Source organism: Oreochromis aureus, linkage group 2 (assembly GCF_013358895.1).
Source record: "Oreochromis aureus strain Israel breed Guangdong linkage group 2, ZZ_aureus, whole genome shotgun sequence".
NCBI lineage: Eukaryota > Metazoa > Chordata > Actinopteri > Cichliformes > Cichlidae > Oreochromis > Oreochromis aureus.
This window is the reverse complement of record NC_052943.1, coordinates 13,387,809-13,412,712: the sequence shown is the minus strand read 5'-3', so window position 1 is coordinate 13,412,712 and position 24,904 is coordinate 13,387,809. Positions and strand designations below refer to the sequence as shown.

The following is a 24,904-nucleotide window of genomic DNA, read 5'->3' as shown; positions in this document are numbered from 1 at the left end:
ATGTGAAATGAACATGAGTACATAAAATCAAAGGTTAGGCGTTGCCATTAATGTGTTGAGTGTGGTAATTGCGGTTGTTATAAGATCACAGACCTTATAGCTGAACCACATCTTGTTCAAAAAGTGCAGGAGTCATCTTATTATTTCTTGGAGCATACAGGCACGTAAATTATCGTGATTCCGGGGGGAGTAGCATTAAAAAAATCACAGAGTATTATTTGGAAGTGATAGGGAACAGATATCTTTCTTGAGAAGGACCTTTTCAAAACCAGTTATGCAAAGATAGGGGCTTGTTTCAGCACGATGCATTGCTATGGTAAATAGAGAATATGTTTGGTAAATACTTGTGTTTGTAAATCAGTTCCCAGGATTAAAGCGCACGAGTCACATCCGTCTTATAAAGACAAAGTAGAGCCAGTTTGTACAGGACATTGCACGTTCCCGCACACCACCCTGCGGTCGTACGTCTGGCCCCTGAACACCGGCTGCGCATGGACGTACAAGTCCACGCAATTACCGCGCGCGGTGTCATTCTTGAACACGCAGTCAGGTGTCGCGCTACTATCACGCTACCGGCGGCGACCCCCCGCCCCCCCACACATACGTTCACGGCATTGGAATCGTTTCATTTATTTAATAATTTAGTCATGTGGATGAAATGCACAGGAGCGGATGACGTAGCGCGCGCGTTCTAACGTGTGTGTATGTGTGTGTGGGCGTGGAGGAAAATGTCAACGTGCAGCGCAAGAGGAGGAGAAGGCTGGAGCTGATGAGGGTCATGTTATTACGAAGCTTCAGCCTTCGCGTTAGCCGCTCTAAAATATCTGATATCCGGGGAGGAAAGTTGTAAAGGGGTCGGCTGTCGGCAGTTAGCGGAGCCCGGGGTGTTGAGGAGGCGGGAGAGGTGAGTTCAGTGAGCCCTCCACAGCGAAGCGAAGCCCAGCCTCCCTTCCTGCATGTGAAGCAGATTGGGCAGAGACGTTCACAAGCCTCAGGCCACTTGTGACCGCCGTTGACCTCCTATTTCAGGTGAGTTTGTTCTCTTTGCAAAGCCGGGGAACTTCTAGCGTGTGGTTTGTTAACTGACAGACGGCTAGCTGCTGTGACACATCCGCTAACGGTGTAGCAGTAACGGATAGAGAGGCACCGTCTGGACCTCATCATTTCTGGCTTTCGATGTGAGTTCAGCCTGCCGACAGTAACTGCCAAGCTTCTTGTGGAGATGTGAATATTGTGTTTGTGGTTGAATGCTGAACCGATATGACACAGCTGTCCCACTCTACCAGCTAGCCAAAGAGGAAACGTGAACCTCGATGATAACGGGCGATTAACATTCAACTGTTTTTGCTGCCCCCCCTTCATATCATCAGAGCTGTTACATTATCTTCCCGGAACAAGAGAGGCCTCTGGGGAAATATTTAGACCAGATTAGTTTGTGGTCACACCAGCACAAGAGCACCGTGGCCGTGTTTGCTGAAAAAACATCAACACATGACACGGTGCAGCTCTGAGTGCAAGGACAGCCGTCCTGGCCGGAGGAGGATGATGCTGCTGCTGCTGCAGCAGCAGCCTCTCGCCGTGGGGTGTGGTTGGCTAGCCGGACAAACAGGTTTTCAGCAGTGTAAAAACCCTCCCACCGGGCGGTAGTCTACCCTTTAATCTCCTATTTGACAGCTCATTAGAGGGCCGGCGACATCGCATTAGACCATCATCTCCGGCATATTCCTCTGCCCAGGCAGCCCACTACCATGCATGTTGTGTTTCTAAGGCTCTGTCTGTCATAACAGTTTTGCTGCTGCTGCTGTAGCAGGCGGCTCCAGGGGCTCGTAAATTTGCCAGTGGACACCCAGCATGTGTTGCACACTCACTTGTGTTTGATCAAAAGCAGGGATCCACATTGTGATGCCTCCCTTATGAGCTGGTTAACTGAGCCCAAAAAAGTGGAATTAAGTATCATCATATTGCAAAATACAGATCTGTCTACTGATATTTTGGTCTGCTCTGTTAAATATAGCAATTACATTTCCTGGGACCCCAATGTACGTCACTGTTTCCCCCTCTCTTTCCTTCCCTTTCCATAACTTAATTTGTACACTAATACTTCATTCATAATCCTATTGCTTTCTCCATATCTCTGCCTTCCTCAGTGTAATGTGCTGAGTGACAGCCTGCTACCAGAATAATCCCAGTGCTCTGTTATTCTCATGTGTATAACGCTCTCTTTCCTTATCTGCTGCACTTTCCTCATTCTTATTGTGTTGCAATGCCGGTCTGGAGTGGGATGAGGGTATCACTGGTAAAGCGCAACCATGCATGCAAAAGCATACATACTCATAGAGGTACACAGAGAGGCTGAAAGCTTTCAGCAATGAATAATTACGACTATTTTAACACATTAATAGACACCAAAGACCAGAGCCTGTGCAATAAACCAGCAGTGCAATGTATGTGTATGTGACACAGTGAGAGAGAGACTATTGTTTGTGTGTTTGGGTTGACTAGTCATTGGGGTCAGTAACTTGTAGTCATTCTCCTGGCATAGTAGTTTTTAGGTCATATGCTCCACTAGTGTTGCTCTTGGCTGGGTTACTCGGCCTCTCGATGGGATCTTTACAGTGTATCTTAAGTGAATCTCTAGACAGCAGAGGGTGTGTGTGTGTGTGCAGACTGTGGAGGGGTGTCTGGATCATGGCCAGCCTTGTTCTGACAGTCTACACTCTGCTGATGACTGCAGTGAGGAGGCTTGTTTCTGTGTGTGTGTCTGTGTATAGGCCTAGGTGTTGTAACCAATATGCAGTGTAAATAAGATCCAGTGTATTAGCCTGTCCACACCCTCAATGTTGATTTTGTTTTAAACTTGGAAAGAGGAACAAGGAGTCAGTGTTTGAGCTCCTATTTGCTTATGTATTTATTGGGCCTTTATGTTGCTGTAAAGTGTAGTTAATGTTTAAGCCTCGGTAAGCATGTGTGATCTGTCTGGCTTTGAGAAGATTCATCTGTTAGTGTGTAATAAGCTTGTGTCCACTCAGAATGTCTGTTCAAGTAAAAAAGTGAACTATTAAAGTGCATTACTGTTACACATTCATGCATACAGCACTTCACTATAAGTGCTTTTTATCTGCCAAATGCACACTGACACTAGAAAGGATGAATTGGGAGCAAATTGGGGTTTCGTATCTTGGCGAAGGACACTTTGACACCTGGGGTTGAGATTGAACCACTGATATTATGATTGGCTCCCGAGCTGTAATTGCAGCAAATTCAAAGATTAATACAAAACTTTTGTTAGAGCGACAGTTGTGAAGTCATTAGTATGTTAAAACAATTGTATAAGTCTGCAACCTTAGTTTTTCATATGGCAGTTGAGAACAGCTTTATTGCACTAAGTACTTTCCGCTCCTCTCTTATTTCCCCTGGGGTCGCCACAGCGGATGGAGCCACATGTTTGATTTGGCACAGATTTTACACCTGACACAACCTGGCTGAGTTTATGTCTCGCCTAGATCTCAGACCAAAGCAGTCTTACATGTGTTAACCACTGCACCATGGAATCAAAACACTTCTTTTAAACCTTTGGTTCTCAAACTTTTTTACCTCAGAAGTTGAAAAGAGTTAAGGCCATGGATGGTATAAAACATGGGCGTAGCTTCCGGCTGGAAAAAAAAATGATGCTATTGCGGAAGTGCTTCAAACCTGCATTCTACCTGAAGGCCACCAGATGGCGTTAGCTGGGGTTGCAAAAAGAACTTCTTGTTGTATACAAGTCTATGGGAAAGCTAAAGAATCAGTTACTCATTTGGGGTCATTTTTAATTAAAAATTATGTCTGTTTGTAAATCTTGCTCATACTGTTTGAAAAAAGAGCATTAACCATGGTTCATTGGCTGATGACGTGCTGACCAGTCAACGAGTGAGCAGGTTTCAGTCAGAACTGCTCCCTCTCATCCATTTTTTTTTAAAAAGCCAAGATGGCAACAATGAAAACTCTGCCACTCTGAATTCAACAGTTCATTCCATATTTTTTTCCTGTAATCATCCTCACCTTACCTGGAGTGGCTCCATATCCCACCAGGGGGGCCCACCCCACAGTTTGAGAACCACTGCTTTAAATGGATGGGTTAATTCAAATGTACCTCTAACGAAGTCACAAAGAGCTATAAAGCACATAATTAGAGAGAAAACCGCAAAGTTTTGGCATGTCACTATGAGTCCCTATTTGAACTTTTCACCTGAAGGATGAGCATTTGAGCTTATTCCCACATAAACAGAATGATCTGTAGATATTTATGTGTATGTGACCAGCTTGAGTTTAGGACCTCCAAATGGACCATATCTTTTTCTTCATATGAGGTTTTGCTGTCCTACAGTATAATATAGTAAAAAAAAAGGTTTTCAGGAGTTGAGCTTTTGACTTTGGAATAGGGTTACTAGGATTTCTCACTATTTTCTGGTGTTTCTTATTTTCTGATTGAAGCAAAACAACTAATCAGTTTTGATGAAACTAATTATAGCCCTAACAGCAACAGTGTATAACTATGTGATGATATAAAGTGGAAAAACACTGCGCTTTAATTATTCTGTGTTATTAAGGTGTGCTTTAAGATCATCATGTTTATTGCCAAGTTTTTTTTTAGATGACTTTTATTTTTTAAGCAAGGATTTAATTTTTCAATCAAAAACATTATCCACTCCCTATGACTGCATTTATATAGAAGTTTTCACTGACTCACTACGGATACTGAGACAGAGTTTTAATTTTATTAGTTTTTATTTTATTATCTTTCAATCGAAAACATTTCCTCATTTGGAATTTTTTTCTTTTTTCAGTTACAGTATAGTGATTTAGCCCAGGATGATGATCTCAGAGCTACATTCACTGCACTTAAAAAGGCCTTGAAGTTTTTCGTTGATTTATTGTTCAGTTTATATAACTTGTTGCAAAATATGACTTATGATTGAAGTCATGAGTCATAGTGACATTTTTATTCAGAATGAATGTGGGTTTATATCAGCTAAATATAGATGTTGAAGACAAATCTGTTAATTTTGTCTGGTGAATTCTCTTGTTGAAGGGTTTTGCTTCCTTTTCCATCACAGTGTAAGCTACACTAACAGTTTACACTTAGAGTGGACGAGGTAATTTAAGGTCTAGGATCTTTGCTGGTTTTTGTTTGCTCCTGTGAACATTAAAGGTGGTTCTTAGCTTCTCGTGCCCCTATAAAATGTTCCAGTTTCCCATATAACATTCCTGGCTTTCAATGATCTATAAAACTTTGAGATTTAGCGCCTGGCTGCCAGCTTGGGAACATGATGTGGCTCCAGAAGGCTTTGTGGGAACTGTGGGTGGCAGATGTCTTGTAGTTGCTGCACACATATTTTAGACTCAGGTGAAATCTTGGCTTAGTATTTGTAAGATACATACTCAACTTATTAGGTACACTTTATGGTTTATTATTCCATCAACCATGTTCATTAGACCTTTGGAAATTTTGAGCAGAGATGCCTGTTCTTTTTTCCTGCATTTCCTGAGTCATTTGAGTCACAGAAATAATATAAAACACCATATCTGTGGTCACAGACTTTTAGTTATTCCATGTGTGGGTAATTCTTTACTATTTAAAAGTACACTCAGTGTCCCCACTCTACACTCACAGACACTTTTTTAAGGAACACCTGTTCAATGCAAACATCAAATACCATGATTGTTGGTGTCAGACAGGCTGGTCTGAGTATTTCAGAAACTGCTAATCTACTGGGATTTTCCCAGACAGCGTTTACAAAGAATGGCCCAGAAAATATCCAGTGAGCAGTAGTTCTCTGGGCGAAAATGGGTTGTTATTGTCAAATGTCAGAGGAGAATAGTCAGACTGCTTTAAAGCTGATAGCTGATAGAAGTCAATTAACTCCTTGTTAAAACCAAGGTATGATAAAGAACATCTCTGAACGCAGAACACATTGAATTTTGAAGCATATGTACTACAAAAGAAGAAGACCAAACCATGTAGCCTTTACGTAATTTCCTCTGGGATTGGCTGGTGTTCCTTAAGATCAAGAGGTTACAGTTTTCACTGGTTCACCAAAGGTGGACATTAGAAGATTAGAAAAACATTGCCTGTTCTCATGAACTTGATTTCTGCTGCAACATTCAGGTTACTGTAAACAACATGAAAGCATGACTCTGTCGTCCCTTGTATGAAAGATTCAACGATGGTTGTATAATGGTGTGAGGGATATTTTCTTGGCACACTTTGGGCCCCTTACTACCAGCTGAGTAGTGTTTTAATCCAACAGGCTACCTGAATATTGTTGTTGACCATGTCGATCGCTTTATGACCACAGTGTACCCATCTTCTGATGGCTTCCTCCAGCATAACAACATGACGGCACACTAAAAACACGCCATGTCACAAACCTCTAATCAAACATTATCATGTTTCTAGAACAGTGAGTTCACTGTACTCATATGGCCTCTGCAGTCACCAGATTTCAATCTAATACGGCACCTTTGGGATGTCCTGGAATGTGAGATTCACATCATGGATGTTTAGCTACCAAATCTACAGCAACTGTGTGATCTATCATGCCAATATGGACCAGATTCTCTGAGGAATGTTTCTGTTGAATGCTTGTTGAATCTATACCACAAAAAATTAATGCATTTCTGAAGCCAAAAGGGGTACAGTGCAGTACTAGAAAAATTTACCTAATAAAGCGGCACATAAGTAGATCTGTGTTTTCTGCTGCTATGACGTTACGCAATCTCATCCCATCATTGATCGAGGCAAAGAAATCTCTGATCTCACTTTATGTCGTGTGCTTCTTCCTCTGTAGTATTTTTGACAAGCAACAAACCCTAGGCTTCCTGTTTGCACTAACTCAGTGTACACGAACAATCAAGTGTTATATGTGCTTATGGGTCTATCTGTGCTTCCTTAGAATAAGAAGAAAAAAACAGTGAAACCGTATGTCATGCCTCTCAGCCATTTCAGCTGTGGCACACCTGGTTTTTGATAACAACACTGACATGCATAAACATGCTGAAAACAGTAGAAAGTGTGCTGAAGCCATTTATTGTTGTTTGCACATAAACTGCACATAAATTATATGTGCATGTTTCCACCTCACTTGCCTGTGTGTCAGTTGTCTGTTGCGCTACTGCAAATAAATACACGTTTGTTACTATTGTGAATGGGGTGGAGGACTTTTGGTGGCTGTGTGAATATGTGTCAGTTGTATCTGTCCCTAATTGTTCAGTTTAAGACTCTGTCTGTGAATGACCTCTCTCTATTGCTTTCTCTGTCTGTGTGAATCAGTGTGAGATCAGTAACATCGCTATGCCTTTATGTAAGGCTGGATAGATGAAGAGGGGGTGGGGAGTATAAGGGGACAGAGGGGAGTTGGGTAAGAGCTAGTTTTCTTTTGTAGAAGTATGCAATTTCCTTCCTGTTTTACAGTTTTACTGCTTTACCTCTACTGTAGGTTTAATCTTCCACCTTTTCTCTGTTATTCCGTTTCCCTTCCCTGCCCCCACTGGTTCCCAGCATTCAACTGTGCACACTGTGTAAAAATTCATGTGGAAGAAAGCTTCCTCGCCCTCCAGCATCAACGCATTTCTGTCTCTCAGTCAACCTCGTCTCAAAGATGCAACCAGATAACAAAACCATGTATGCACTTAAGTATTCTTTTTTTTCTTTCTTTCTTTTTTTAAAATCTGAAGCTTCTATACAAATAATCAACTGTATGCTTTTCACATCCACCGTGAGGCTCCTTCTTCCCATCATCCTTTGCTACGAGAGGCGTTTTTGAGAGCAAGTGTTGCCTTGGTAACTATTTCTGCCATCTGTGTATGTTGTATGAATGTGTGGCAATGTGTATGTAGAGAAAGATGGAGGCACCTGCGGTCTTAATGCTCCAGCTTCCTCATTGTTGCATTATTTATTTAATAGTTAGCAGAATGACTGGAAGGTTACTGGGTTACAATCCACTCTGAGAAGAGATTAGAGGAGACCGTTTTCAGCTCAGAGGATGTGTGCCACTGTAACACATCTGTAACAAAATATGCAAATAAAATAGCTGCTATCATAACCTGGCCTTGGTTAGTGAGTAGGAGTATAAGAGATATTTAGTCGTTAATTAAAATTCTTTGGTGTTTATTTCTGTATGCCTTGCTTTTTTACAGTTTAGCCAAAGGTGATATTTGATTTGAAAAGCTAATTTGATTATTTATTAATCACATTTTCAATCAAGATGTGACATTGTGGCTCCTGTAATCAGAAAATAATGTTAGTGACTGCCCTATTCTAATATATCCTGTATGTTTATGGAGTGAAAGGAGACTTTGAGGCAAATGTTGCTCTTATATTGCGCTATGAATATAGCGGAGGAATCAAATGACAGTAATGCAAGCAGCTTCTGCCTATATTTGGCAAGACAACATGAAGAAGATATCTGCTTAAAACAATAATCTATTCAATAATGGGAAGACAAGAAGAAAGCAATAGAAAGGCAGACATGGACGAGGTGAAATTAGTGAACTGTAACTCCATTAGAGCACTGTGTTAGTGTTTGGCTAATTGTCATCTTAGTGATAAAAGAGTAGTAATATGTCATTAGTTTAGAACAGGTAGGAAAAATTTATGGGATCTGCAGCCTGAAGACTCATGAAAGCAAAGAAGAGATTTCTTAATCTACAGAAAGGAAGAAGGCTACTGTGAGATGCTAAAACTTTGATAGCCAGACACTTTTTCATGCACTGTGGAGCTGCTAAGTACAGCCGAGGGACTGCAGCCCAGGATGGTGATAAATGGCCCATGTGTATTTGTTGGAGAGAAAAGGGTGGCAGAGGAGAGTGTAAATGTTAGTCCCCAAAATAGTCTGTGTTCCCCAGGCTATATTGCGTCATTATTTGGTTGCTTGGCCCCAGAGTATTGTACTGAGTAGTTCTGTGTAACCCAGATTTTAACCCTGACTCAACCTTTTTTTTTCTTCCACTTTTTCTTTTTTTCCTCTCTGCTTGTCTGTCTGTCTCTCTCTCTCAGGTAGAAACTCTCTGCAACATTTAGCAACAATGTAGACTTTTCAACATCCTGATGATGATGATGATGATGATGCAGGGCCTTGTAGGGAGGAGGAGCAGCGACTGACTTTCTCCTCAATTTTATCACACCCTGCACTCTATGTCCGTCCCGACTGGGCGGCTAGAGTGCTATGTCATCAACCACACCCCCATCGGCTCAGCCCTCTAAGAAGGGACGGAAGCCGGAGAAATCGGAGGTGATGGCTGATTCGGTGCCGGCCACCAACGAGGAACTGAGGAACAAGATCATGGACCTTCAGACAGAGCTACAGCAGGAGCGCGGGAAGGTGAGGGTGAGGAAGAAGAGGAGGTGGAAGAAGCTGAGAACTTGCGTTTAAAGTTAATAAATGTGGTTGAGAAGTCGTCCCCTATTTCATCAACTCAGCAGAAACTGAGGATAGAAATGGTTGCCAGTTTTATTTATGAATTATTTGCAACCAATGTTTAAAAGCATGTAAGCACACTTATAAAGAAGCAATATCTCTAATAGGACAGTAGGGTTACCTAGCATGCAGTTTGGCTATTCTGTTGCTGTGAGGCCTTCCCCTCACAGCAACAGAATACATATATATATTTATTCATTTTTTTTTAACAAGGTCTCCGGGCAGTTTATTACTCCAGTCTGCTCACTGACACACAAACCTCCTCTCTGTGCTCATCTCTCCATCCCTCATGGCTAGTTTGTTTTAGTCTGCCAGGACTTAGAGTAAAAATATGGAAATATGCACAATAGAGTCAGGACAAACTTTATGTAAATACTGATGGCTGCTTGTCAGGGGTACTCTAATCTATATTCTGCATTATGTCCTTCTCTCAGGTATGCAAACTCCGCGAGCGGCTCCAGGAGCAGCGGCAGGCTCGCGAACTTGAGCAACACAAGCATGCCGTAGCACTCACTGACCTGCGTGCCAAACTCCATGAAGAAAAGCTACGTGAGATCGCTGCCATACGGGAGACTCTGGCACGGCAGCATGAAGCTGAGCTGGCCAGAACAATCAAGATCCGGGATACTGAGGTTCAGAGGCTGCAGGGTCTTGTGAATGCACTGAGAGATGGAGCTGCTGACAAGCTCAAAAATGCCCTTCTTGCAGAGGCTAGGGAGGAAGCAAGGAGAGCCTTTGATGGGGAGAGAATAAAGCTCCAGCAGGAGGTAGGTTTTAGGAGGTAAAGGGGTGACAAGTATAACATTTTTCACATGTCAGATTGTGGAAAGTAGAACATGTATAGGGTATATGATGATCTAACAAAGTTGTAAAATGAGTATTGCAGACTTGATTTTCGAGTGCACTTTGTGTTTACATACCCTTTTTGTGTATGTATGTGGGTGTGTGTGTGTCTGTGTTTTTGTGGGACTATGCACACTTTTGTAATTTGGTCCTGAAAAACAGGAAGCAGGGTGGAAAAGCCTGTTGCCAACCTATTGTTTCACTGTAGCCTACCTAGATGCCTAGATCTGTCATTAAACTTATTAATAGGACAAGGGCAAGTATTTACAAATGCACAGCTGATGTTCTTTTTGTTGTTTTTGTTTTTGTGTATATAAATATTAAAATGTGTGCATTGGGCCATTTCAGATTCAGGAGCAGAAAATGGCTCGGAAGCAAGCTGAAGAGGCTCTTGCAAATGCTCTTCAGGCTGATAAAGCCAAAGCAGCTGATCTCCGCACAGCCTACCAACAGCACCAGGACGAGGTGCACCGCATTAAACGCGACTGTGAGAAAGACATCCGCCGGCTGGTGAGAGCACATAAAGCTGGAAGCCACAACACTGTGTACCCTTATTTTTAGATGATTGATAATCAATAAGCCTGGTGAAGGGATATTTGAGGGTGACAAAAAGTATTTTCTAAAAGACATTTATCAGAATCCACTGAACTGTCAAGCCAAGATGAATTAAGTTTAACTTTAAATTGAATTTCAGTTGGCAATATCATAATCACAAAGCCCAATATTAATCAAATAACTCCATTATTCCTGATTAAATAAGCAATAAATAATCACCGTTAAGTATTAAATACTAAAAAAACAGAGCAGATCGGCCTCACCAGGCCAATCTCACAACTTTCCTCACTGTTTTTAAATTCGTGTTGGTTTAAAGACACACAGGCACAAAAATCTACCTCTACTTCAGCTTCAACTTTTTTTCAGGTATGTTGTGCTCTGTTGCTAAGAAGCTGATTAAGAAAGTGTTATTGGGGCATTAAAAGTGTAATAGTCCTCCCTGTTATCACTGATTTTATAGTTGGAGATTAAACGTGCCTCTTTATGTGCATCACAAGGAGCTATTAGTGAAGTGCAAAAACAGGGAGGTGTACTGTGTGCAGTAAGCAGACACTTCTTACACTGCATCATAAACTAAGCATGTTATGCCTGTGATAGATTAGCTTCACGAACCCAGCAGCTGTTAACTCTATAGTTCCTGTCTGTCCAGATCATATTTGAATGACACACACACACACACACCCACACACACAGACACAGATTACACAGATTGGTTTCCTTCTACTGAAGTTCACTTCCAGCTCGGGGCTTATCTCACTGATGTAGCATGAAGGTTAGGAGCTAATTGCCGCAATGTCTGTCTTGACCATGTGGTGCTATCTGCAAGTATAAATGTCTGTGTACCTGGTGCAGTTGCTGATTTACCCCATTACATACAGGAGGGCTACAGTAACAGGCATTGTTGTTAGTAAAGGAATGCTTGAGTGAGGAAACTCAAAGAGTAAAGCACGGCTTATTGATGGAGAGCAGGCGGTGCAGGAAATACCGGCGTTAAAGAACAAAATACGGAGGGAAGTAGAGGTGGTAACAGCTGTCAGGAGGGGTTGCATGAATGCAGAGCAAGAACAGAGGCTTATAAATTAATCAGACCTAAAGCAGAGTGTTATAAAAGCTAAAACACTGTTAGTCTCCTGTTCAGCTTTCAGCAAACGCCATCTTACACTGAAGCTGTGCACAATGTAGAACATTTTTGTACAAACATAAATTATACAGAAGAACATTGTACATGTGAACTAATATTCACATATTGGAGGTGAAATGAGTGAAATGATTAGATTTAATTGAATCTGAGTTTTCTGCTGCTTCTCAGAAATCTCTGCACTTTTGTAGACAATAAGAGCAATATTTTCAGTGCTTTATTTTGAAAAATAAGACCAGACAGAATAAGACAAGAGACGGACTCCAGCTGCTTAGAGAAAGATTGATAAATGAGAGTTGAGAGGTGGTTTACATGTGAGTTTGTGATGTGTGGTGAGTGAGAAGGTTCCCCTTTTGATTCATTCTGGTATAACTGCAGTGGAGGGACAAAAAAGTGTAAATAGAAAAAAAACTATTAATAAACTAGTAAAATAAAAATAAATAACATGAGTAATAGAAAAGAAAAGACTGGAAAAGGTCTTAAAAATAAAATATTAAGGACTTCAGTTAGATGTAAAACCTATTTACTAACTCCTTATAATGACTATAATCTAGTTCTGTTTCACTCCTTTAGATGGATGAGTTGAAGGCAAAGGACCGGGTGGTGTGTGCTCTGGAGAAGGAGCTGGGGTTACAGGCTGGCTATGCTCAGAAGCTTCAGCTCCAAAAGGAAGCCCTGGATGAGCAGCTGGGTCAGGTACGAGAGGCCGAGAGACACAACCATGGCAGCCCAAAGAGAGAAGTGGTGCCTGGACTAGGAGAAAACTCAGACTTGCTCAACAACCAGGTATACAAGTGTCATTTTTTAATGCTTAAGATATTTTTATATGTTCGGAAAGTTTCCCATATTTACAAATATTTTATATATTTTTCAAATTTTATACAAATTAAGCACAATGTGAGGTATTTCTGGTGTGGAGCTTTTAAAGAAAAATAAATGATAATAAAAAAAAATCACAGTGGAATTGTGATTTTGTAGTGGAATTGATAATGTTGATATTGATAACAGATGCCATAGAGTTAAAAAGTGAAACTGGCACATCTGTGAATCTGTGAGCCGTACATGGAGAATTGAATATACCTTGTTGTTTATGCAGCTTTTTCCTGATTCCAGCCAATGCCACAAAATCAGTTTTGAAGGAATACTTAAGTTGCCTTTACAGACAAACATTATATATAAATAGCGCTGTATAAATGTGTGACTGGGTGCATGAGAGATGCAGTAGATAGTGCTTTGAGTGCTCATCTGACTAGAAAGGCATTATTTAAGTACCAGTCAATTTACCAGTTCATAAATCACATGGTTACTATACTTCACATACACATTCACTCTGTGAACAGCCAAATCATCTTTCTTGCCATCACCTCCTTTTTACTGTCCGTCTCCATTACCTGCATGCCTGCCTGCATGTACTCCCTTTTTCAGTTGTTGTCTTCCTCCTCCTCTTCTCCTCTCCCCACGACTTCACAGGAGGTGGAGGAGCGTGACATGAGAAGGTTCCAGTTGAAGATTGCAGAGCTCCACTCAGTCATCAGGAAACTGGAGGACAGAAATGCACTACTGGCCGATGAGAGGAATGAACTAGTGAGAAACACACATGTGTGCAGTCATTATAAACATACAATTATACATGCAGACATTTTTTAAAATAATAATTCGCATAAGTTTAGACACCATGAAGAGTATGGATGTCTAAGAAACCTGAATCCGAATATTTCCTAACTTCCTCACCCTTCATGTTGACTGTCCTAGTTAAGCTGGAAATTCTGTGGCAACACTTAAGATCACAATGTCCCCCTCCCTGTTTCCTTCCTCTGTTCAGTTGAAACGGGTGCGAGAGGCAGAGAGCCAAATGAAGCCAATGTTTGAGAAGAATAAGCGGCTGTCCAAGAAAAATGATGACCTCCTGCAAACACTGCAGCGCATGGAGGAGAAACTCAAGAACCTGAGCCGTGAGAATGCTGAGATGGTAAGTGCAACCAGCATGTCTTCCTAAACATCTTCTGTTGACTCTTAACTCCCTCTTTGTTAATACCCGGAGATAAAATCAAAAAGTAGTAATAGGATGTAGTAGATATTATAGTTTTATCCAGTCTATTCAAAACGTTTTATGGTTTTTAGGGCTCTCTGAAGGAAACAGGACCTCTGCTGGTCATTTGATGAATAGCATGAAAAATAATTAGTCTTGTCTCCGTCTGTTTCCCTTCTGCAGAAGGAAAAGGCGTCCTCCTCTCGGCCACCATCGCAGCAGCAGTCCGTTCAGGCCCAGATGAAGCGACCAAGCTCCCTGACCGACCTGACCCATGCCCATGAGGAACAGGAAGTAGAGTTCCTCAAGCTGCAGGTTGCTGAGCAACGCGGCATCATTGATGAGCTCACGCAGGTCAGGACAGGTTCACATGCCTGTTAACACATAAGGTCATATAACAGTATATACTCAGATAACATTACCCTGTCAGCTGGTCTGTTAGATCAGCAGTCCCCAACCTTTTTTGCGCCACGGACTGGTTTATGCCCGACAATATTTTCACGGACCGGCCTTTAAGGTGTCGTGGATAAATACAACAAAATAAAACTAGTACCGGTACCGAAAAAAAGAAGATTTATTCATAACACACGTGAAAAGACCCAGGAAAGCCGAGTTAACCATAAAAACGATAACAAAATAACGCTGAAAACCGATAAAAACCCTGAAATCATGCATTTCACACCTGAGCCTCAACTCTCGCGGCCCGGTACCAAACGACTCACGGACCGGTACCGGTCCGAGGCCCGGGGGTTGGGGACCACTGTGTTAGATGTTTTTCAGATAGTTCTGCCTATAACATCTCTTAATGTATCGGCAATACATTATGGCACAAGATTATTATTGTAGCTATAATATTAGACCCCGACAAATGTAGGAGTATTAAGAGAAGTAACGATATTGATATTCGGTGATTTAAAATCATATATTCCAATATATCATCTGAAGATCTTTTATTTTCTTTTTCTTTCAGACACATGAAACATGAAAAGATTTACATAATATTTCTCATGTGCAGTTATTTATTTACTAATTTAAACTCTGCTTGCTCGGTTTGGATCAGCTGGTTTGTATGTTTGCCCTGTTTCAAGCATTTTTATTTCCCACAGTCAACTTGCCCTCTGGTGTACAAACTGTGCAACATCAGCACTCCTAACATTGCTCCTCTATTCCATCTTTACTTTTTCAATTAATCTGCCATTATTGAGTGCCGATGCCAACAAATCAGCAAACAGTTCTGGCTCTGCAAATGATGATGTGATTTTTTTCGTGTGTGTACTTCACTGGAAGCATATAGAGGCTTCTGTCTTCATATTTAATCTCTAATATGTCAGTGGATTTTTTAAAAAGTGTTCAAATAACAATATACAAATACATAATAAAATCATCTGCATTGCCATGGCTAGAAGGGGGAAGTTTATTGTGACAGTACTAACCCCCAAGTCCTGCTTCTCTCTGTGTTTTTGACCCCTCTGGATCAGGGGAGCAACTTATAGAAGGATCAGTGGTTATATGTTTTTTTTAAAAAAAAAACCTTGAGAAGAATGGCCTAGTTTTTAGTTTTTGCCTATGTTTCCCCTCTTATACTATCTTCTTTACATTCACTGACAGCTTGAGTTATTAGAAGCTGCTAAATTCATGAATTTACAGTTTAATGCTGTGACTTTATTTAATTTGAAATTTAGAAAGAAATTTAACTAAATTAGACTCTACTGAACAAAACATTTTATGCTGATGGCAGGTAACGTTTTGATTGATCAATGCGAATCCCGTGCCCCCATAGATGCCTTCGATTGCTCTCTTAAGGGTCAGAATTTAAAGATGTTCATCTGTTGTGTCTTTAGGAACGTGATCGATTGGTGATGAGCAAAAAGAACAGGAAGAAACCTTTCAAGCTGCCGAAAGTGAGTTTTCAACAGTGTTTTTACACATCTGTTAATCCAGTGGTGTGTAACTAAGCAACTTCCCTATCTGTGGTTGACTGATCCTTGAGCATTGTTTTCACTTGTGTGTTTGTGTTTAATTGGGCTCAGGGGACAATTATGACACCATCCCTCACTGCTGGGACCATCACAGTGAGCACACACGGCTCCCGCATAAAGCAGCTAGTTGAGAATTATTTGTTTTGTTTTGTTTTTTTTCATTATAGATATTTTTTTTTTATGTGAGTGTATTTTTGGCCTTTATTCTATAGTGTTACTAGAGACTGGACATGCATCACAGAAACTGCAAGCTGTGTGCAGCATTTCATGCTTTTATCTGTGCAAAAGGGCTTAAAGGGGTGATGATATCTAATTGGCTGAGGTGACAGAGTTTGAAAGAAATAATTGCTAAGTACTTGTGTGTGCATGTTTGGGCTAATACATCGGGGGACATTTTAGAGTCTGCTATGTTGCTAGGAGGAGGAGTTTGTAGATGCATGACATTTATTTTCTTCCTCCTCTCCTCCTGGAACCAGTTTGTTAGCTTGGCAGGTTCAGCACTGAATTGGGGCACAGCAGCTTGGCTTTTGGACTTGCACCTGGAAATTTGGCTTTCCTTTTTAGGACAAACCCAGACGCTGACCCTTTTTTTTTTTCGTAGGAGTTTGATTGTAACCAGAGGCTTTATTGTCGGCTTTTTAGATTTTGTTTAGGAGTGACAAAGAAAGCTGTTGTACTTTATGGTCTGCACTTCAGTTTTTAGATCTACTGGTATTTTTGAAGATATGATAGATGGATATTTAAGATATTATTTGTAGTTTACTTTTTGGTCTGGCAGAAACATGACAGAGTACATCCTCTTTATCCTCTATTTCTCTTCTTTCATTTGCCTGTGTGCCCTGGTCTGCCTTTATTTCTCTGGTTGCCAGGAAATGACTTATAAACATGATGGTAAGCACTTTGGATTCTGGAAAAGTTGAAAGCAAAAAAAAAAAAAGTAAACAGTCAGTGCAGTCATTTGGTCTAAGTTGTTTAAAATGAGATTACTGACTGAATGACAGTGTGTAGATTAAACAAGTTTGAACTTTTAGTCATTTTTCTCTTACTTTGCAAAAGTAATTGGATTTCTTTTGGGTTTGATGACATCAATATTCGGTTTAAAAGTTTTCTAAGCTGAAATCAGAAGCAGTATAGTTCTGGATAATAATTGTTTTTGTTTCCAACTGCTGATATGCAGAATAACATGTGTAGAGCTGGGGTTGATTTAACCCTTTTTCCCTTGCACTGCTCTTTGCAGAGGCATGTTGTGGAGACATATTTTGGATTTGATGAGGAGTCGATAGACTCTGAAACCTCCTCACTGACCTCTTATAACACTGACCTCACTGACCGCACGCCTGCAACTCCAGAGGAGGACTTGGAAGAGGTAGGAAAGTCCTTTTGTATCCACTGAAAGAAATATCCTAATATCTTAAACAGCTGCAAGATGTGGGAGTTAATAAATCAGAAGAAAGTAAGATGGAAAGTTAACAGTAATTTACAGATTAAAATATCTGATTATGAAAAAGTAAAGGGTGAAGCTTCATGTGTTAATATGACCCATTGGCTCTTTGATATCACAGAGCGTTTCCCGTGAGGAGTCAGAACTTCGTTTTCGTCAGCTCACTAGAGAGTACCAGGCTCTTCAGCGGGCCTACGCTCTCCTGCAGGAGCAGACGGGGGGGTCTCTGGATGCAGAAAGGGAGGCCAGGGTTCGTATCTCCTGCCACCTTCCAAATGTGCTATATACAAATCTAACTTCCAATTCAAGAAAATATTTAGAGCATAGATCCCCATTATGGTTTTCTCATTCTGCTCTGTTCATGCCTTTTGTATTTGGATTTAAGTCTCTGCTGGCTCATCTTTCCACCCACAGACCCGTGAGCAGCTGCAGGTGGAGCTCAGCAGCTGCCAGGCAAAGATCGTGGATCTGGAGAAGGCCCTGGCTGAGCGGGGGCAGGTAATAAAGACAGTGGATGGAGACAGAAGCTCACTGGTCCTGCTCTCACTGGGCCTCCTGCATGTCTGTCTGGCTGCTCTGCTCCTTGGCTGGCGCTTTGCTGACCAGGTCTGCCGCAGAATCCTGTGATGTCACTTCCTGCATGTGTGATGTCAGTGCTGTGCCTGTATGCTCTCCTTCACCCTCTGCCTACCCTTACCGATGATGGCGTTTCATTTTAAATACTTGTGTCTGAGTTAGTCATCACAGATTAAACACTTCAACCACCTTGATTCATTTTAGCTTTGTACAGATTAACACATAAGATCTTCATGTGATAGTATATAACTTTCTGTTAAAATATGAAAATACTCACTTAATACAACTTGATTTTGGTTATTTGATATGTACAAAAGGCATCTTGGTCTGAGAAGTAAGCCAAACCACTGGATGTGTAGTGGAAAAGCCTCTGGCTTTTTTTGCTTAAAGAAAATAGTGAGAGGATCACTGAATTTATCATGCTGAGTTCATATCAGGACACTTTGTTTACTTTGTTGTGAAGCATTTCATTGAGTTACTGCATGTTGCCTGTTCCACTGTGGCTTGATCCAGCTGGTATTCTGATTCGCTTTGCTGCTGTTTTTCATCTCAGATTGCCATTTGGTCCTCTTGTTGCTGTGAACTCTTGTTGCCTGTGATTGCAGCTCTTTTGCTTTGGTTATCTGAATGGGCTTCATTTGTCTGCATCAATAAACTTGTGCTCCTGCCACCCTGTGCTATCTTTTTTGTGTCTGTGTTGCATTTGCTTGTGTCTTTTAAGCTGCAAGTTTGAGGGATGGGACTTTTGTTCATCACACTATGTCATTGCAGATCCTTTAAATCCTCTCCTGTTCCTGCCAGTGTCATTTCTCGCTCATGTTGTGTTTGGTTGTTATGGCAGGATTCAAAGTGGGTAGAGGAGAAGCAGTACTTGCTCAGGACCAACCAGGAACTGCGTGAGAAGGTACATTAGATTAGCCTTCTATATCAAGGTATTCACTAGTATTTGTAATACCTGATTTTCATGATCAGAAGTGTTCTTTAAAAAATTGATAACATTTATAAGATAACTAAAAGTTAATGCACAATTTAAAATTTTTGCATGAGAATAACAGCTGTAAAGATGTAAAAAGATGTGCTGTAAAGGTCGTAGTTATAGACACAGAAAGCAAAGTCGATGCAGTGCCTTAAGTCTGCATTCTGTCCAATGGCCAGGAGGGGGTAGATCCTTTGGTTTAAAAAAACAAGTCAGGTTTAATAGAAGTTGATTGGAAATGACCCTCAGCTCCCTTGATCAGTGATGTAAGTTAACAATGTCCAGATGATGTTATGGATTTAATCACTAGTTAATTATTTTGATATAAAATTATGTTCATTTGCAAAACTTTGGCCCACATTAAAATAAAAAAGACGCCTCAAACATATTATTCGTAAGAGTAAGCCTATTTGATTGACACATCAGTACAAGTGTGCAGTGCCTCTCAGTTTCACAGTCAGATTTACTCATAATTATTATTAATTGTTTCAAAATTGCAAGAAACTGACAAAGCATTACAGCTAGAGTGGCTTTGTCCATCTTCTTTATACAGTCTATTACATATTGTGCAGGGTGAACAGACTTTTGGGATCCTGGACACTGATCTCAATATTTACTTACAAGACTTTGAAACATTTCATAGTGTTTAGTATGTGTAACCAATCTGTTGTGTCTGCAGATGAGTGCGCTGCAGCAGGCGGAGTCCCGGCTGCAGGCTGAGGTTCAGGATGCTCGGGACCAAAATGAGCTGCTGGAATTCAGAGTCCTTGAACTGGAAGTAAGAGACTGTGCCAACATCATACTGTCACCAGGAGGCGACAACAACAATCTCAGCTCCAGACGCAAGACCTACATACAGTGACTCATCAGACAGACATACATAGCCTTAAACACACTGCTCAGTTCTTCACTGTATGCATCTGTGTTTCCTTGTTTTGCATGGCAGCTGTGTACCTTACCCTTTACTGAAATTGAATATTTTTGTCAATGAAGAAATGTTTTGTCAAGAATATAATTTTTAAGTAAATAAAAATATATTTAAGTTCATCATCCACTCCCATTTTTCTTCATTTTGTCTCATTTTTGCATGCATATCCCAATTTTCTGTTGTTGTGTTTTTCACAATTTAAAAGTTGCTGTATATGAACAAAATGAGGACAGATCCCATGGAATTATGCTTTTTTTCCCCTTTTTTTTTTAAAAAAAAAATAAGAATTTGCATACCATACTATTAAGATGATATTTTTTATTTCTAAAGGTCCATCACCCTGATGGAGTCCACTCTCCATCAGTTGTATCTCGGTGTTGGGAAATGACACATCACAGGCTTAGTTTAGAGTTTTAGCATGTTATTCTGTTGCCTTGGTTTCTTTGATCCCTTTTCCATCGGTTTTCACCGCCCTCATTTGGCAGATCCTGATCATGTTGTCATTGTCATGTAAGTAAATCCCTCATTCCCTGCCATTTTGCATAGTGTCATTAACTTACACCACCATTTATTTTTCTTTTTGTTGCTCAGAACTGCCCGTGGTGTGATGAATAATTGCATAGCTGACATTATGTGTGAATATTAAAACATTGTTTGCATACATAGGAAAGGGAGCGCAGATCACCTGCCCTCAATCTCCACATGTCTGCATTCCCTGAGAACAGTAGCAGTGCCCTGCAAGTCTACTGCCACCAGGAGGGAGTCAAGGTGAATACACTCGTAAAATAAACAAAAGAAAACTAGACCACTTCTTCTAAATGCTTTCTTGAATGCCTGCACAGTTAATATAACATCCTTGATGATTTGTTTTTGGGGTCTGCGCAGGATGTAATCATTCCTGAACTGATGAAGAAGTTGGATATTCTGGGAGATAATGGGGTGAGTTCGAACCCACTATTAGTTTAACTTTAGGTCCAAAAGCCACTGTAAAAAAAATCACTTTAATCTTATAATTTCTAAGGAGTCTTTGTGGATTTTGTATTTTCTAAAGAATCTCAGAAATGAAGAGCAGGTGGCTGTGATCCAAGCAGGGACTGTGATCTCACTCTGTGAAAAGGTGAGTGCTACATTTTGCTTTTACTGACACACAGTGGACAAACATTGCTATAACACCCTTTTCCCAGCACAGCCATTTCATTCAAGCCTGCATATTTGATATAGCAAATATTTTATGCTAGATGCCCTCACTGATGTAACTCTCCCCATTTATCCAGGCATGGGGCTGGCACTAAGAGTACATTGGTTTGTGCCACACCCCGTGGCTGAGTTAAACATCCCGAGCAATGGACAGTGCACAAGGTGAAGGAGAGAGTGCAGATAGGGTGTTGTGGGTGGAGATGAGTGTCAGGGGTGATTTGTGAGAGAAGAATAGCAGCAAGAGTAAAACAGATTGTTGTGAGCTCTGCTATGATGTACGATTGGAAGACGATGACGCTAACAAAAAGATTGGAGGAGGAGTTGAAGATGCTGACCAGGATGGACAGGATTAGAAATGATTATGTCAGAGAGACACCGTAAGCGTGGCAAACTTGAGATGGTTTCGAAATGTGCAGATTGATATATTGGACAAAAGGATGATAAAGATCGAGCCGCCAGCCAGGAATTAAATGAGAATGACCAGATAGAAATTCATGGAGGTGGTGAAGGAGGATATGCAGAAGGTTAGTGCAACAGAAGAAGATGCTAAAGAAGGGGTGAGATAGAGGCAAAAGAAGAAGATAAAGACAGGCATTTCATTTAACTCATTTTTTAAAATGTAGATTAATCTTATAAAAGCAAAATGTGAATCCTACACCTTTCTGTGTCTTCATCTGCAGTGGTTGAAGCAGATAGACAGCACTGAGGCTGCCCTCACGCAGAAGATGATTGACTTGGAAAATGACAAGGTGACAAAGTTATCGAAAATTCATGCAATTAATTCAGCTTTCTACAACATATTCAAAGCAGCGTGTTAATATTATAGTCTCCTGTTGTTCTGATGTCAAGGAACTTATCAAGACTAATACGTAATTATAACTATACTACTATATACAGCATGCTGCTTTCTACCAAGCCCTATATTATAGATTCTAACATCTTATTGCAGGAGCTGTTTAGTAAGCAGAAAGGATTCCTTGAGGAGGAGTTGGACTACAGGAAGCAGGCCTTGGACCAAGCCTACATGGTACGAAGCTTGGAGCAATATTACACAGCGTGCTTTTACATGCATATTTACCTGCATATAAACCTGCGTATTTTTTAACTTATAATGGCTGATGATAAAGTAATTCAAGAATGCAGGGGTGCAGCATTATCATTTCAGCATGACATAAACATTTAGGACCCCGTTAAACATCACAAACGCAACATGCTCCATCAAGGTAAAATATGCCACATTGTGTTGGGATACTGCATCTTTTACCACTGAAGTCTAAATTATTTTAATAATCTTAGCCACTCAGTTGGCCGGGATATGTGGCTACTTGTTTATGACCTAAACCTCGATCAGATTTACTCTCTCTTGATTTGAGAAAATATGATATGATTCATTTATGAATATCCTATTTAAAGTTGCTCAGGAGAAAGTTAAAAGAGTGGGTTTAATAATAAGGTTTTAATTATATATTTTTTAAGCATGACTCTTAAAGCATTCTCCCCTTCCACTGACTTAACTAGACTGTAGCCAGATAACAGAAGTTAACACTTAGATCATTCGCCATATAATTCTAACCGTTTTATTTGGTCAGTTTTGGTGTTGGTTTGTGTTTATAGTCCCACTTGATATTGTGTTGGGCTGATCTTGGTTATTACTTGGTATTTATATGTTTAAGGAAAAGCACAGTTTGTGTTGTTAGTCAAATCATGTGACCATGTAAAAGCCAAGGTTGAATAGCCCTCAATGTAAAGTGGAAAAGTGTTCCCCATATCTGCCATGGTCACAGTGTTGTGTGTATGTGTCTGTGTGTTTGTGTGCATATGTGTATTCCCTTGTTTGTGCTTGTGCATGCTTGTGTGTGTTCCCTGCATGTGCATGTGCACGTCCGTGTGTATGTGCGTGTGTGTGTGTGTGTGTGTGTGTGTGGGTGGGTGTATACATGTATGTGTGTATATGTGGCTGGCTGTGCAGAGGATCGAGGAGCTGGAGGCCACGCTGTATAGCGCTCTGCAGCAGGAGCAGCCGGCATGCCAGGCGGTGGCTGAGTCGCTGACAGACAGGCAGAGGGAGGAGCTGAGGCTAGCCGTGGACAAGCTGCGGCGTCAGATTCTCCGGCAGAGCCGGCAGTATGACAGTCAGATCTTACAGGAGCGCATGGAGCTCCTACAGCAGGCCCAGCAGGTAAGGCTCAAAACAAACCCAGTCAGGTTGTTGAGTCCTGCCCGCCCTGAATCTGACCCCTGGTACCTGTCTGGAACTTCTAACCCCACCAGATCTCTGGTGCTTTGAAAAAGATGCAGTATCCCTGTGCGTGCTACCTGTAACTCTATCTGTAAGTGCATATGTAAAAGTGGAAGAGTGGAAAGATGAGACAGAATGACTTTGGATTTGTGTGAGTGTGTGTGAGTGTTTGTGTGTTTCATTGTGATCTGAATACCCTGACTCCTTCAGTATCCCTCCACTCAGCAGCCCTTTCGATACTTTTACACCCATGGCTTTTTGCATTGTGTTATCCATTGACTACATGACACTACATGTACTCTAACTTACTAACAAAATATCCTCTAACCGTACTTACTGCACATTTTTAATGTATTTACTAATTAATATGCTCAAACTACTGAACCGATTAGAAATCAACATGTTTGCAGGTCCGAGAAATGTATCTGATTTATTTTAATAATGATATTTAATAATAATAAATATCTCTGAAATTATGCTCACTGAAAAGTCCCCACGGTGTGGCTTTTATTAACACTCATTCCAATTTCTCTGTATTTAAGAAGTGATATTTAACTGGAGCATTCACCTCAACCTCAGATTGATTTGTTGCACAGGATATTAACTTCAAAATGTCATGTTTTTGTTTTAAAATATGCCTGCCTGCCTCAGTTGTATTTATGTACTGTATGGTGAGCACTCAGAGTGGAGAGCTGTTTAAACTAATATGTTAGGAACAAAGAACCGAGTCACTGATGAAAACGCTCAGCTTTTAAGTCTCAAACAGTGTCACTGTTAAATCTGCTCTTCAGTTGCCATGGCAGCTCATTCCAACAGCTGCCATGGAGACAGTATGGCGTGATGGGAAAGTCAGAAGACTATTTGGAGTGTCTGCAGGAATAGATGGATAGCAGTCTAACTTAACTGTTGATGTTTTTGCACCTGAAGAAACGATTGTGTCAGAATCAATCAGATGTGTTTTGCGTGGCCACGAGCTAACCACTTCTGTCTTTTTGTTGCAGAGAATAAGAGAGCTGGAGGACAGGATTGACTTGCAAAAGAGACAAATAAAGGAAATAGAGGAAAAGGTACACACTCCAATTTGACTTGTTTTTTTTCTAAGTTTTTTATTAGTGCAAGGTATCAATGACATCTTCTGTGCGGTGGTGTTTTCTAAACTTTTTGTCACTTTTTTCTTCTCTCTCTTTCCTCACCTGTTGATTAAACCTCTTGTGTTCCTTTAGTTTTTGTTCCTCTTTTTATTTTTCTCTTTAGCATTTATTCTTTGGCCTTAATGAAAATGCCTGTGGACCCACATCAGGTAGAAGTAACTGTATAATACTAGAATTTGGCACAGTTTTGATGCCTGCCAATAACTCTTAGGAAAGAGTTCAATTTTTCTTTTCTTTTTCTTAGGTGTTAAGGTGCTGTGGTGGCAAGCGAAGATGACAAAACCTAATTGTTTTTTATGCATTTGTAGACAGTTCAACAAAACCTTATGGCCTTTTTGATAAATGTGCACTTTTGCAGAAGACTGGAATGCAAACATATTTGAAAATGTAATAA

General features: G+C 40.7%; 1 protein-coding gene across 6 annotated transcripts; it reads left to right on the top strand.

Annotated features, from left to right (window-relative positions):
- The first annotated feature begins 524 nt into the window (after nucleotides 1-524).
- Nucleotides 525-24,894, top strand: jakmip1 (janus kinase and microtubule interacting protein 1). Of its 6 annotated transcripts, XM_039618487.1 has the most exons (23): nucleotides 525-1,029; nucleotides 9,038-9,362; nucleotides 9,893-10,225; nucleotides 10,650-10,811; nucleotides 12,568-12,780; nucleotides 13,465-13,578; nucleotides 13,817-13,963; nucleotides 14,207-14,377; nucleotides 15,865-15,924; nucleotides 17,240-17,368; nucleotides 17,565-17,693; nucleotides 17,858-17,941; nucleotides 18,861-18,923; nucleotides 19,675-19,773; nucleotides 20,590-20,691; nucleotides 20,809-20,862; nucleotides 20,975-21,040; nucleotides 21,801-21,869; nucleotides 22,070-22,147; nucleotides 23,090-23,299; nucleotides 24,361-24,426; nucleotides 24,583-24,659; nucleotides 24,755-24,894. In XM_039618487.1, exons 2-22 carry the CDS (start codon nucleotides 9,207-9,209, stop codon nucleotides 24,631-24,633), a joined length of 2,556 nt encoding a protein of 851 aa, XP_039474421.1. In that variant the 5' UTR covers nucleotides 525-1,029; nucleotides 9,038-9,206; the 3' UTR covers nucleotides 24,634-24,659; nucleotides 24,755-24,894. The 6 variants fall into 6 exon arrangements, with proteins under 6 accessions (XP_039474421.1, XP_039474418.1, XP_039474398.1 ...); XM_039618464.1 differs by lacking the exons at nucleotides 20,590-20,691; nucleotides 20,809-20,862; nucleotides 20,975-21,040; ... (4 more) ...; nucleotides 24,583-24,659; nucleotides 24,755-24,894 and adding an exon at nucleotides 7,541-7,822 and having other exon boundaries at nucleotides 538-1,029; nucleotides 19,675-20,042; XM_039618484.1 differs by lacking the exons at nucleotides 20,590-20,691; nucleotides 20,809-20,862; nucleotides 20,975-21,040; ... (4 more) ...; nucleotides 24,583-24,659; nucleotides 24,755-24,894 and having other exon boundaries at nucleotides 537-1,029; nucleotides 9,201-9,362; nucleotides 19,675-20,042.
- Nucleotides 24,895-24,904: the final 10 nt, after the last annotated feature.

Bases quoted from the DNA above. Each gene is read 5' to 3' on its own strand.
- jakmip1 (XM_039618487.1), top strand. From the start codon at position 9,207: ATGTCATCAACCACACCCCCATCGGCTCAGCCCTCTAAGAAGGGACGG. The intron at 9,363-9,892 runs GTGAGGGTGAGG...TCCTTCTCTCAG, and splicing joins TACAGCAGGAGCGCGGGAAG to GTATGCAAACTCCGCGAGCG. The intron at 20,692-20,808 runs GTGAATACACTC...GGGTCTGCGCAG, and splicing joins GCCACCAGGAGGGAGTCAAG to GATGTAATCATTCCTGAACT.